Source organism: Carassius auratus, chromosome 1 (assembly GCF_003368295.1).
Source record: "Carassius auratus strain Wakin chromosome 1, ASM336829v1, whole genome shotgun sequence".
Classification (NCBI taxonomy): domain Eukaryota; kingdom Metazoa; phylum Chordata; class Actinopteri; order Cypriniformes; family Cyprinidae; genus Carassius; species Carassius auratus.
The window spans coordinates 30,787,518-30,802,498 of NC_039243.1; the positions used below are offsets into that span (position 1 = coordinate 30,787,518).

General features: G+C 36.7%; 1 protein-coding gene across 2 annotated transcripts in view; it reads right to left on the reverse strand.

Annotated features, from left to right (window-relative positions):
• Positions 1 to 14,981, reverse strand: part of klhl5 (kelch-like family member 5) — a 49,165-nt gene that overhangs the window by 20,828 nt on the left and 13,356 nt on the right. The window contains exons 1-2 of one of the 2 annotated variants that reach the window (XM_026269603.1): positions 11,362 to 12,106; positions 3,621 to 3,803 (exon numbers count right to left, since the gene is read on the reverse strand). In XM_026269603.1, the coding sequence (XP_026125388.1) occupies positions 3,621 to 3,803; positions 11,362 to 11,909 (731 nt within the window). In that variant the 5' untranslated portion in view covers positions 11,910 to 12,106. Of the gene's footprint in view, positions 1 to 3,620; positions 3,804 to 11,361; positions 12,107 to 14,981 lie in introns of those variants that run through there. The other variant, XM_026269612.1, reaches the window with a different exon arrangement.

Genomic DNA, 14,981 nt, shown 5'->3' on the forward strand with positions numbered 1-14,981 from the left:
TTTCGCTTTACACCTGCAGTGGTGTACCAAAGGCATTGTTAAAAATGCATTTTCAAACAGCCCGTGTGGGTTGGGGCTTTTTATTTCACGAGCAGTATGAAATGGCGAACAGGAAAATGGTCTGTGTAACATTAGCAACACATTATTAACTGTTTGATAATGGAGTCAAGCCAGAAGCTAATGATATCAATTACCATTACACGTTTGAGGTTGTGCATTACTATTCAGATTCAGGGACTTTAAGACAACATTGCATAATACTCTTCAGAATCAGAATCATTTTCTGGCTCGAAAATACATGGTTGAATTATCACCACCTAGCATTTTGTAGTGTTTACCACTTCAGTTAACCAAGTGAAATTTGTGCAGGTAGTCCAAGGTGTGATTGAGTGGAGGGGGGACTAATTAGCATATTCATAATTCCATGTATACTAAATGAGGTAAGGGTGTAGGGTTATATTCAAGCCATGTTAAAACATGAAAAAATTACTTTGACAGGAAAAAAACAACAACAATTAAATGTGTCATTTTGATAATCAAAGATGAGTTTTAAAGAGATGAAAATTACCCCATGTTTTACTTACCCTCAAGCCATTCTAATATATATATATATATATTAGAATTACAAAAAAAAAAACGTAGGCATGGTCCAACCCTATAAACCTAACCCGAATTCTTTTGAATTTGCCAAAACATAGCATCGTTAAAAATTGCCTTGAGAGTGCCACTTCAAAACTGGAAGCGAATACATTCAAACATAGAGATATGGAAACACATGAAGCTGGTAATGGTGAATACGCATGCAAGAATTATGATGAAAGAAGTAATGAGGGGAAGACGAAAAGAGAAAGAAAAGAAGCACAAATGAGGTTTCAGCAGAGAGCGGCGAGTGAAACTATATTAGAAACTGTGAGACTTATTTGGCAGCATGAGAAACACTCAGCATTTGCCCTCTGCCACTCTCCTTCACTCCCTCTCTGCACTTTTATCACCGAGCAGATTGCTTTTAAACCTTTCCCTTTGCACACAAGCAAAATAATCTAGCAGTTCTTTGTTTTTACTCGTATTAGAGTGTCACTGAATAACTGATTCAGCTTTCTTGTCAGCTCTTTCTCACAATAGTAGCCTGAAAGTCTGTTTGCTAAAGGAAGATTTTCGGGATTTTAGCTTGTAGATAGTGTTCTAGTTAAAAAGTACAAAGGCTATTCACTCTACAGTGCATGTGTGAGCTTTTTGTGCATCATTATAAATAAAACATCAGCAAAAACCTTCCAGCTGCCCGAGGCAGCCCTGAAATCAGCAGAACTATGCCATCAAAACACACGTGGAACCAACACAAAGAGGAGGGGGAAATAATGAAGGAGAGGAGAGATCAGAGAAGAATAGAGAGTTTGAATACCATGGTGCTGCAATATACAGGTCATTTTTCGATTATAGAAATGTTTCTGTCCTCTACTATGATTTTGAAGTACAGGGGTGTCAAAGTGTCCTTGTTAACACATTTTTCAGTGCTATTAACACATTTATTCAATTTGACACTATAAATGTTCTATTAAAACTGATTGGATCAGAGATGACACACACAGAAGTCCTTAGCGAAGCATGCATTCATCAAGTAAATAATGGCGTCAGACCATCCTTATGTGTTATTTATTTATAAATCAAAACAAAGGGGGCGTTTAACAAAGGTGAAGTCATTTGCATTATTTGTATGGCAGAATTAAACTGACAGTGAAAAACTGTCATGCATAGAAATGTCTATGTGAGGATGAAGTCTTCTGAATCTGTATCAATTTACATCCCTATTTCAAAGACAAACATTGTAATATGCATTTTAAATACATATTATAAGAGTACAGTGCATCTTTTAAACGCTTTGTGTCTATAATTACTTTTTTTTAAATTTGCTTTTAAAAAACAGTGTTTGAAGATCAAGAGTAATTTATTGTAAGATTTTAATATCATGATTTGAGAGCAAGTTTATTGGGTGTCAGGCAGTAAATTTTTAAGTATTTCAATGCAATATAGGAAAGTACAAATTCTTGTCCAAAAAAGTACAAATGTCTTGACCAAAATCAAAAAAAGTATTTCCATTACCATATGAAAATATAAATTCATATCATATAATTAACATCAACACAAATTAATTGTGCATAATTTGATTATGGAGGACTACATTTTGATTTCATTCATGCACTGAAATGACATACTGTAAAAAAAGAACAAACTCTCTGAGCTGGATTTAAACCTTAGGATCTAAGCTGGAAAAACATTCCACAAAATGTTCAAAGGAGGGGGGAAACAACAACTGTCTGTTACAGTTTTATTTCACTTTAATAACAGTATAAAATACTGGTCACATTCAACAAAATGCACACATATTTTGTAATAACTTTTCTAATCCGTTCTGCATGTTTACAACACCTTACACAATACACACAGATCACTTTGAAATGTAATTGAATATGCTTATAAATACATTCATTTGCATTTGTACCTTGAACTGAAAATATGTGGATGGACTTTTGCATTTTTAATAACTTTTGAGACTGTTGATCCTAAACACTGATTCTCAAATACAAGTAGCTTAATAGTTTAACACAAACATCCACCTCTCCACAAATCTACAAACTCTGGTGTGATACACACGTGTTGAACACCGGTCACTCTATCAGCATCACAGGGAAATCTCACTTGTCAAAGCTATGCTTTTTCTTGAATAATATCAAAATCATATGTATGTGTGATTAAACTAATGACTTTCCCTTAAAATGATATCAATTGTGTTTACAGAGTGTCAAATAGACAAAAAAAGGTGGTTTCGTAAAGATAAGGTTTAATGTAAAGTTAAATTAAGTTTTTGGTTAATCCAAGACATCTTGACTAACAAGGGACCCTTTAAGATAGAATATTCATGTACTAATTTTCCATATAATATTTGCAAATATAATCTATGACCATTTTACAAAATACAAGATGCACATCCACTCAACTCTTCAATTGCCTGTTAAATTGATCTGATTTTAGTTTTGAAAAATTCACTAGGTTTTTAATTTTCTTTTTTTAATTGGGCATAAAGTAATTTGAAGTATCATTTCAGTTTTCATCCGTTGTAACCAGAACTTATTCCAAATGTTCTGCTGCTATAACAGACACTACACTTTTTCAAAAATCAGACTCAAAATAGTCCCATGGCAGCTTCTAAAGTTTTATTCGTCAAAATCAGAAACTGCAATACTTGCTGACAATGAACTGTGCTATAAATGTGCCACTACTGCTACATTCAGCAGTAAACCGTAACTATCACTCATCTCCAGCATCTCCAGGGCATTTATGATCCAGCAGCATGGACTGGATCTACTCAGGCTGAAGAAAAACTTAAACTTGTCACTGGATTTCCTAAAGTTTTTGTGGTTCAGATTGAGGCTATATTTTGTTGAAATTGAAAATTAGATATCATTTGTATTGTCTTTAATATGCTTCATAGAGAAGACTCCAACATTATTAGCTGCAAACTGGTTTATTGTTTTTCTCGTATTGCAGTGCAACATTTTAAGGCTTGGATGTGATTTCAATGAACCATTTTGAAATGTGCACATTTTTTCTTTTTGTGTTTTTACCTGTGTGCAGGTATTCTGCGTTCTCCAGCCAGAAGGACAACATCACAGAGTTTCCGGGTCCTCAGGTAGGCCTCCATGCGTCTGAAGGTATGTTCAGCATGACTGTGTGCCTGGAAATGTTCATCTGACACACACGGCTCCATCGACGCACATGAGGACAAAGTCGCACTGCTGTTAGATGTCCTGAAAACACACATGTACTTGGTTAGGAAATTCACATTGCACAATTTGAACTATCAGGCAAGAGGAAAAACATATTACAGACTTTGTATCTGGCTCTTTTTATTAAGTATCATAAATACAATTTTAAGATTATAGAAAGAGACTTGTTAAATGTACCCCAATGATCTTTGTTTTAATAAAATATTTTTACAGTGTACTGTATATGGGGTTGGCTTTCAAATACTGTGTAGGACATTTGGGAGCTTTTGAGTTAAAAATGTTAAGTGCCACTGCTCTACAGAAATATTTGGGGACCCCCAAGTCTGCAACTTTCTTATGGGCCTTGAGTTCAAAAATTCCCGGTGAGTTTAAATCTTAGCTTGTGCTGAATTGGACTAATATATCAAAGACTAAAACAACAGGAACAAATGTCATTCCACAAAAAATCTAAAATCATTTTGAATAGAGGTATAAGCTTTCCTCACAAAATTAGGGCTGAACACGCTCAGAATTACACACATATGCACACGATCAATGGATGGATAAATATAGAGGGCTTTAGAGAGCTGTTAGTAATTAGCTTTGATGATGAAGCTGGCCATGAAATACACAAAGCAATTTAGCCTGTTCCCAAACGGCTGTCGTCTCTACTGCCTCTCGCTCTCTCTCTCTATCACTCGTTTCCTGTCATTCTGGTCTCCGTCTCTTCCCCGTCTCTGCAGATTGCCTTACAATCCCCATTTCTAGTTCACACTTATTCTCTCTCTCTTAACTGTGCTCTTGTGAGCACATCTCTATAGTAGACATTCTGTCCACATTCGAGGCCTCTGAGCTTCGGACTCATCCAGGATCCATGATAATTAATTGTTCTTGCTATAATTAATCACAATAGCCAGGAAGTGAGCCTGCGGAGAAAATTTAACTGCTCGTTCTTGTCAATGAATCACAAGTTAACAGTCAAGCACGGTCAAGCACTGAAATGCAAGACATTTTAAGTACGTTATTGAGAACCAGAACTTCAGGTTTGTGCAACAGTTACTGTATATCAGCAAAATCAGTCTAATTACCCACTGGATGTTTATACAACAAGTGAAATCCACATTCAAAACAGCCCTTTGTTGAAATAAATGGTATTCGATAAATTGTATTAGCTTGGCCTAAAACTAACAATGATGACTTAAGAAAATGTGCATATGTGCATTATTCCATAAAAAATACAAATAATAATAAGCAGGCAGAACAAATTGAGGAAAAATATAATAGCAATTATTATTATTATTATTATTATTATTATTATTATTATCTAATGTAAAAAATAAATAAATAATTAAACCAGTAACAAAATAGTACTTTAATAGTGAACTGTAAAGTATTTCATAGTAATAATTTTGACTTAAATTATAATAATAATAATGATAGATTTTAAAATTTAATAATAATAGTAATAAAAAAAGCAATGATGATGATGATTATTAATTTATAACAGTATACTTAGACTATAATATTTATGGTTTGCTTTCAAACATTTAGCGCTTTTATTTTGAAAAGGAAAACCACAGGAAAATGTTCTCTTGTTGACGTCAGATTTATAAATCATTCTCATTAGAAAAAGCAGAATTTACTGCGAACTGTGAAAGATTGTGATGTTTCTCTTCACTCTGAAAATGCAGTGTAACAGATTACATATAATGCATTTATATTTATTACAACATAGTCTTTGCGTTTTGATAAGCATGCTAAATCATATAGTGTTCTCAGGCACTGCTAGAATTATTTTTAAAGAAGTTACAGGCCAACTGGTAAGTAATACTGTTTCATGTTTTCGCTAATGCTAATCTTTACTCATATTTGGTAATTGGAGGGTGTTTATTTTAGGCCCGGAGTATTAGCATAAAACAGGCCCCTTTGTAAGGCATGTTAGTATCAGAATATAACATTTGAGCAGTAATGCTCCACCATTCCAAAAGGATGATTATTTTATAGCACATTTATATATTTTATGCTACCTGACATGAATAAAATCAATATTTAGGTTAAAATATCACTAAAGGAATGGCACAAGTTAAAGGCAGATCCATTTCAAGGTTCTTAAGAGGTCATGCAATTGGCAAATATAGGTAAAGGGAAGAGCAGCGTGTCTCAGCAAGGGTCTCTAGAGTTTCAGTGTGCTCAGCAGCAGGAGATAACAGCAGTCAGACTACAACCTTTTTATAAGCCAAGATCTCTCAGCCTCACAGACCATGATCAAATGGAAAATCTATTTCTTTCAAGCAGAAAGTGCTAAAAAGAGGCCAATCACACACAAACACACACACACACACACACACACACACTTCTTTCAATCACACCATTTGAAAAGAAGACAGATGGTGAGATGATGAGAGCGAGATGGAGTATATTTGAGCTCTCCGCTCCAAATCTTTTAAAAGCAATTAAAAACTTGCAGTCAGATGAGTGTAGAAACCTGGTCTATCATGTACCTTAGGGAAAGAATGAGAGATGGGGAAGAAAAGAAAAGCTATGGCAGAGGGCAAGATATTTTGATAATACTTCTTACATTTTGTCTCTAAAATCATATAGTTTCAGAAACCAAACATAGTACTCAAGTCCTTTTTCAATGGAAAAGATTGGTCGACTAGTTCACATAAATCATCTCAACAAACTGATTCATTAAAAACAACATGCTTTTGTTTAAATTCCACATTTGTTTTCCAATCCGTTTTAGTGTGGGAAATTAATCCATAATAAGACCAAGACCATGAAAACAAGGTCTTAGACTTGGATTTGAGACCAGTCACAAGTTCAACAGCACTGGACAAGAGCATTAATGCGTTTCACAGAAGAAATAAAGCCATCGGTTCTTTGGATGAGGAAAAGACTGAATTTTTATTTCTGGGATTTTGAAAGTAAGAGAAGCAGACAGGAGGAAGAGTGCAGATGCCGAGACGAACTGCAGAGATTCCCTCTCTTAAGCGCTTTAGTTAAGTTAGGGGTAGCAGGTTTTCAGCCTCTGGCTCTTCTCAATGCCAAAATTATTTAGTCTCATATGAAAACAGAGACTAGAGGCAAAGTAAAGCACACACTCACACACTTCTATCTCAAACGCAGCAAACACACAGGCAAATTCACAATCCTCCAAACACGACCTACCAAAGTAAACATCACACAGACCCCTGCATGAGTGCAAACACACAGAAGAGAGGCAGCAGTTTATCTCTAAACGCCAGATAAACACCTGCCAGTTCCTCAACATCCCCAGTGGGCACTCGTCCATTCATATTTGCACTCTTTCTCACACTCCCTCAGCTTCCTTTTCATTGAGTATCCTCATTATTTCCATTCTTCCTCTTTCTCCATTCTTTCTGTCAAATGTTGGGGAGTAACAGTAACCAAAAGTAGTGACGCTACTGTTTCTACAGCACGACAGTATCCACAGAAACTTGCAAAACTCCAGTTTTTAAATCAGATGTAGAAGAGCAGTTGAGCAAACTAAAGCAATAATTGAACAAGCTCTTCTAAACTTTCCTCCCTCTTATATAGCACTGGACAGTCTGGTTCATTTTGGTGAATCGATTAGTGCGGATCATTCCTGTTAATCTAGCAGATTGACCAAAAAAAAAAAAACCATGTGAACCAATTCAGGAAACCAATATCGGAGTTGAAGAATTTGGTGTGTTTGATAAATTTATTAGTTGTATTCAGCAAGAAAACATTAAATAAAACCAGATAATGCTGAATTCAGCATAATTAAGTGAAAAACAGCATTTTGTTTCAGTGAATAAGTTTGTTTGGACCATTAGATCAAGCGGTTCACCAGAAGCTGAATTATGTTAATCGACTCAATGTACCAATTCACCCAACTCAGCTGTAGGATTTGGCATGTTTTATTATTCTATTTGTTCTATTTAGCAAGAAAACACAAAATAAACCTAGAAAATGCTAAATTTTTAAACAACAGCATTTTGTTTCAGTGAATCAATTCATTTGGAAAGGTAAATCAAGCGGTTCACAAAGAGTTAAAACCTATTCAATCAAATTTGACTGGAAAGTGTAATGCTGTGGAAACATTGTTTTTATTTATTAAAGGTATTAAATGCAAAATACATTTATACACTTAGCAGACACTTTTATCCAAAGAGACAGTGCATTCATATATATATATATATATCTATATATATATATATATATATATATATATATATATATATACACACACACATACATATATATATATATATACACATTTTTATAAAGTATAGCTTCCTTTAATATAATAATGCAAGTTAATTACTAGTTATGAGTAGGGTTAGGGTGTAGTTTCAAAGCAGCTTCTCCAACACTGTTTCAGTCTTTCATTCTTTCCGTTCTGCGAACTTTCTCGTCCTTCTGGATCTTTTCCTTAATCACTCCATTCTGTGCCATTGTTAGTTTCCAGTCCTCTTTAAGTATGTGACTCTCCCTCTCTCTCTCTCTCTCTACATCTCCATCTCTTTCTCATTTTATGAGTATTCTGCTCTATTTTCAAAACCTCATGCTGTCAGAAGATCTGACATTCAGTCCTTCAAAATGAAAAGTTAAAATATGCATATTCATGTCTGATCACTTGAGTTGAGGTTAAAGGAAAGAGGTGGTTTCCAGGCTATAATGAGCTCCACTCATATCTGCTGTCGTTTCAGAATGGATTTGAGCTGGGATAACGACACCATTTGGAGAACCAGATCAGATGTAAACCTCTATAGGCCAATTCTTAAGGTAACGAGGGAAGATATCAGATGGAGAGGGAGAAAAAGAGGGATTTTACACTTTAGAAAAGCCTGGTGAACATTAATTATGTAAATGCGTTTCAAACAGCATCTTACAAGACTCTGAGTCTTATTCTACAAATAGGTATACATAACCACACATTCAGCTTAAAGCAGATAAGCTTTAGGAGACATAGAGCGCCATAAAAGAAAAGGAAAGAGATGGAAGGAGGAACTGAAAGGAGAAAATGGTTTAATGCGGGCAATTAAAGACAAGCCACCCAAAATATCCATTCCATTCCCAATGCAATTATAACAATTTCCATTGTAGGCTATGTCCTTACTCATCCGTCTAGAGTCTAGACGACAACAAAAAAGATAAAAGATACATACACTACCAATTAAAGACCAAAATAAAACCCATCTTTCACATAAAATGCAGAATTTATCCCAAAATAACAGATTCTTCCCACACTCTCCATTACATATTGTTCCAAGTGTGTGTGTGTTTGTGTGTGTGTGTGTGTCCACATAAATGGAAGTGTGAGCTGAAGACAGAGAAAAGAGAGGGAGAGCCCTGGTTTAATGCTCAACAGATATCAGATGCTTTGTCCCATTATCTCAACATCGTAATTGCAGTTTCAGTCGGCTAGACTGTTTTCTTCATCTTCCTGTCTCTCTCTCCTTCCGTCACTCTCTTGCTTTCTTGTAAGTCATAAACAGCCCCAGGGCCCGGAGGCTTATGGGGTCACACTTGAATCCTCAAATAGTCACTACCTATTTGTGCTTCAACTATAACATACCTTGTGTCTGAAATAAAGAGGTGGTGGTCAAAGGCACAAGCTTATGAGGTTTGTGAATGTAATAAACAATATGAAGAGGTGCCATTTTCACAAAAGTACATTTAGAGGACGAAAAAACAATCACTGTGTGAAAGGCGTGTGTCTGTAATTTTTCACAAGAAAACATTTAAATTTAAATTAAGTGTTACTTGCCATTCCTTAGAAATGTAAAAATAATTACAGGGTAAAACGCTTTCCACACCATAAGTATGAAGAGACAGTTCTCACGGTCTTCAGGTTCAGCTTTTTGGATGTGTGTGTTTGTGTGGTTATGAACCGTAAGGAGCAGAAGCAATTGGTTCAATCTGCCGTCTCCAAGGCGATGAGTGACTAAATGCTTTTCAGAGCTGCACCACACTGATTGAACCACATCCTTCACTTTCACTGATAAACAAACCTAGTAAACAAACCCACTCACATAGTACAAGGAGTATGAAGTCTACAGGCAATCAAAATCAGGAACCCTGCTGCTGGCCGAATGTCAGAAGTGTCAGACACCGAATGAGTTGTCAAGCCCAAGAATGGGTCTCAGATTAGGAAGACAGAGATGCTTGCACATTCACGGTCTCTTTTCAATCACATAAAGCATGTACTGTAATATTCTGCAATCTCATAAAGCACTGCAACACTTCACAAGTCTGTTTTCATCTTTCAAATTATTTCATAAAAGATTCACAGCCGTTTATCACGCTAAAGATCTGTGAAGGAACGTTATGCACAAATCATGTACACATCACTTCCTCACTGAGGTGAGGGTGTTTAGTGGAAGTTACATCATGATCGCACTACTATGTTTACAGTAAGTGAGCGAATGCATCAAAAGGTGGGGAAATGGCTTTTTACGTCCTCATGATGCAACACAAGAAACATGAATTTAAAATCTCTGTCACATACTGAAAGTCCCCCCAAAAAATAGAAATTCTGTCATGTCTTCGATCTTTTCAAAGAATCAGTTGTTCTAATTCACCAAAAAAGTCTGTGCTGTGTTTTCCAGGAACAATTTCATAAGACGATTAATGCCAATGGTTTGGATGATCTATATGCAGTCTTGAATGAGTCACTCATGAATCGAGTCAGTTCAGCTCACTGATTGAACATAAAACTTTTGTATGGCTTTACTCTAACACTATAACATGCAAGAGGTAGACTTTCATGGTACTTTTGTATCCTTTTTGAGATTTGACCTCTAAGGTCACCACTTATTGCCATAAAAAAAAATTTTTTTTTGGTTCTGCAGAAGAACTCATACAGGTTTTGACAGAATTGTAATTTTTAGTTGAACTAGTAATACCACACCCAATGCATAATATATAACTGCCAATCAGAACACATTCGATAAGACATCCACAATAAGCAATGAAATATATGATCGCTGGTGTGGTGCGATTCTTCCTATAACTGATAGCAATTGCTTTCTGCGATATTTCAAATCATCCTTTTTGCCATCTCTAACTCGTATAATTTTCCTGCAGTATGACAAATACAATTTTATAAGTTCAAATATTGCATGTAATCTCTCAATTAATATGGATGTCATAAAATCTTCAAGCATAATAACTATTAAAAAATTGTCACGCTGCAGAACATGTAAAAAAAAAAAATCATCAACTTCCATTATCTTCCATTAAATTCTTTAAATTGTTTTCAACATAATTTCTCCAACATAACAGCACACTTGATAGAGGACAGACAGTAGTATTTGACACTATCAGATAAACTCAAGCGCATTAGTGTCTGTTTATGAGTGTTTAAAAGTCAAACATTTAAATAACATTAAGCAATATTTGTTTTAGTCATTCAAGATAATTCTTTGAATATAGCATATGCACTGTTAATCATACAGAGAGAGTGTGAGGAAACAAAAGGGAGGGCTCGTGGTAACAGTTCAAACTTAATAGAAAACATCTGGCGATGCATCTGTTGTGAACGGGTACCAGCTCAGTTCAAGCGCCCTGCTGTGCTCGACTGGAACCACACCAATAATGCTTCCCATACCTGCACGAGCTGGAGTCACACTCCACGTTATTGTTGTTCTCCTCGTCTCCAGGGCCAGAGGTGTCTTTCACACGCGAGGTCTGCTGCTTGTGCTGCTGCTTCTGCGGCAGCTGCGGGAGCGGCTCCAGGCTCTCGCTGGAGCGCGAGTGAGCCGGGAAGACCCAAGGCGCCGGCGGGGAGCTCCGGCACTCCTGCTGGCTCATTGACCGAGGACACGCGGAGGCACTAACTACCACCGCTGCCGCTGCTGAGTGCCCGCTATTAGGACCCGAATCTCCAAACTTTCGATTGTTGTTTGTGTTGGAGGAAGAGTTGCCGTTACTCGAACTGGCACCGGCGGCTGCGCTGGAGTTGCTGCAGCCGCCGAGGGAAGGCTGATCGCCGCCGGATGAGGAGCCTCCGGTCCCCCGGCTGCTACCACCGCTGCTGCTGAAGAGATCCCCCGGTGGCTGGTTACCGGGAGAGGAAGGAGATGTGGGGTGGCCGAACCATCGCCAACGGATGCGCAAGATCTGTTTCACGTCAAACTCTTTCCTGGGATTCGACATTCCCGCGACTCCGGTAACAGGAGACGCGGGGACGGAACGACGAGCCTCGTTATCCGTGATTGTCTTGGTAACGAGCACGCGAGAACTGCTGGTGAAGATCACGGAGACGACGTGTAGAGTGAGACTGAGTACGAAGAGGAGAGGGAAATACACACCTCTCCCTCTCCCGCTCTCTTTCTCTTTCTCTGCGCGCGCGCACGCGCGCGTGTGTGTGTGTGTGTGTGTGTGTGAGCGAGAGAGAGAGAGATAATCTGTGCGGTAAAACCTCCATTGCTCCACACTTTTTAATGACCTGAGTACATAAATATATATATATTCAGGCAAACAAATGTCAGCCAAATGCCAAATCAGTGAACCTTATTGACATTTCATTGACATAAGATCATCACACGATCATGATTTCAGAATATTACATTTGGATTAGTCTATTCCAAGCATATTATGCAGAAACAATAGCCTACTCATGGAAATAAATTAAAGGTTTTGACAAATAAACAAATTAAATCCATTTTGAGAAATATCATTAAAATGACATTCTCTCGAATGAGATGAAGACAATCGTATCATTCTTTAGTAACTTTTCGTTAGCTGAAATAATTTAACCTAGAATATTTACTTGAAGTCAATTAGTTCTAATATAGGCCTACATTAGTCTTTTTAGTAACTTTTCAGTGTTTTTATTTTTAGATTATTCAATTGTATTGATTTAATTGTAACTTTTATTTAAATCAACTCACAACACCCCTTTTCGGAAAACTTTTAAGTCATTTATCCATATGAATTCATGTTCTGTACTCTTTCACTGTTTTTCACCTAGGGAACTATGCATATTTGGATGTGGTCAAGTTGTCATGCTACAGATCAAGAATAAACTGCAGGAGAGCTTGATGTAGAACTGCTGCTGTAAAATAAAACACAATGTTATCTTTTATACGGTTTAAAAAAAAACATGAATCTAAACCTATTTTTTTATATAAATAAACACATTGGGGATATTTCTAGTCATTCAACTCTATAATGTGTGGTCATCTATATAAAAAAAAAAGAAAGAAAGATGAGAGGAAATGAATGTTTAGGCCTACATTAACCGCTAATGTGTCACATCACACACCCACACATTCTTTTTTAAGGTAAACCTACAAAACCCTACATTACACATCAGCAAAGTTTCCAGCAAAATTGCTCCACCAGCATCACCCCCCAGAGTCTCAAGCTAACCTTTATTTTCACCGCACTTTACCATGACAAATACACCAACTTGCCATTTTAAGCACACACGCCTCTCACATTTAATGCCTGTTGATTCCTTGACCTTTTCTACTTAAAACTCACTTCAGTCAATAGAAATACAATCCAGACCACCGCTCTACACAATCAATACCTCACATTAAAAGCTCAATATTCCTTGTTTCACATTTGTCAATACCACAGTACACACATTCACGTCACAGGAAATGCAAATGACAAGCAATGCAAAATGTTGAGGGGGAGAAATATATGCCAAAAAATGTGTAAGAAATGAATGCAATCGAGAGACACTGAAGTGTAAAAAAGATTTAAAAAGTTTTATTTTAGCAAATGACAATGCAATTGTAGATGTTCATCTGCCACACATAAACGGCTATATTACTTGTCTTCTATATGCTGTCTGCACACAATACTGAAAGAAAGAGGAAGGAAGTGGGGGGGGGGCTTGGTTCTATAGCTTAAATATCCACATTTCTTTCACTTACGTTCTGTGCAAGAGTGAATGTGATGCCAACCATCCATGACAATCTTGCGTCCGTGAGACAGAAAAGGTAAATTGTTCACAGTAGGATCAGTTAGGAGTTTGGTCTCAATTCAGGCCATGCAAACCACTACAGAGAGCTGGAATTCCTGTGTGCTTTTGAAACATTATTTACAGATGTTGGCTTTAAGGGCACACAAAATAAACACAGCAAGACCCACGCGCCCTGAGTGCCACTGACAAGCAGCACTAAATCAGTTAACTAGTGGACTGGAGACCAGGATTCTTTCATTTTATCATTATGTCCCAGAAAATCACTGGTTCCACACTGAATCGTTTTCATCGAGGCAACCAAATACAAACCACATAATGCAGGCAGAAAGATTTTTAAAGCATCGTACCCATAATGCTTCCTAAATTTAGCTTTTGCCTGGAATAAGCACTTTTCCTGAAAAAAAAAAAAAAAAAACCTGCAGGATATATCTCCCCAAAAGTAAAAAAAAAACAAAAATCACTCATCATCTGTCATTATTTACTCATCCTCCTCGTGTGGTTCTAAATTTGTGTGGAATTCTAAACATGACTTCATAAGCTCAAAAAAAAAAAAAAAAAAAAAGAGCAATAAACCTATATAAAAGTGATTAATGCCATTTCAAGGTCCATATGATAGTTTGAGCAAAATTTATTCACAAATTTATGTACTGATAATCTTCCTTTACACCATAACTGTTAAAGTCAGTGTGAAATGAAAAAAAAAACATGCAAATACATGTTACTGATGTTACTACGAACAAATCATTCATGCATGTGGGGTTTTTAGTTTTTTTCCCCTTCATAATTTTTAAATGTCATCATAATTTGATCTTTCAGTGTAATGGCAGACTTCTATTGTAATGACTGATTTGAATTTTATTTTTTATTTTTTTTATGATTTTGCAAATTCACCAGCTATTTTGTCCACACAATTGAGTTCTTTGATCCCTGACAGCAATGCTGCGCTCCTGTCAGCTGGAACAGAGACTGCTGTGAGTGAAAACACAGGTCTCAGGTCAGTAGTCATACTAGCTTCTGAGAGAGAGTCAATGGTGACCCTGTGATGGTCAAAGCTTTATTTCACACTGATTCAGGTCTGAAGAAAGCAAGCCTGACATGAGTGTTAACCTCTATACGTGTCATCATAAATACACACACTCACACCTACAGACACACAGTTGTCCCAAAGCTTTATTGCTAGTGTGACTGCACAAAACATCACCGAATGATGGGAAGGATGATTAAGCAGTTTATTCTTTATGGCCGCTACTTATTTTGTCAAGGTTAATCCAATCCTTCTCTCCCTCTCC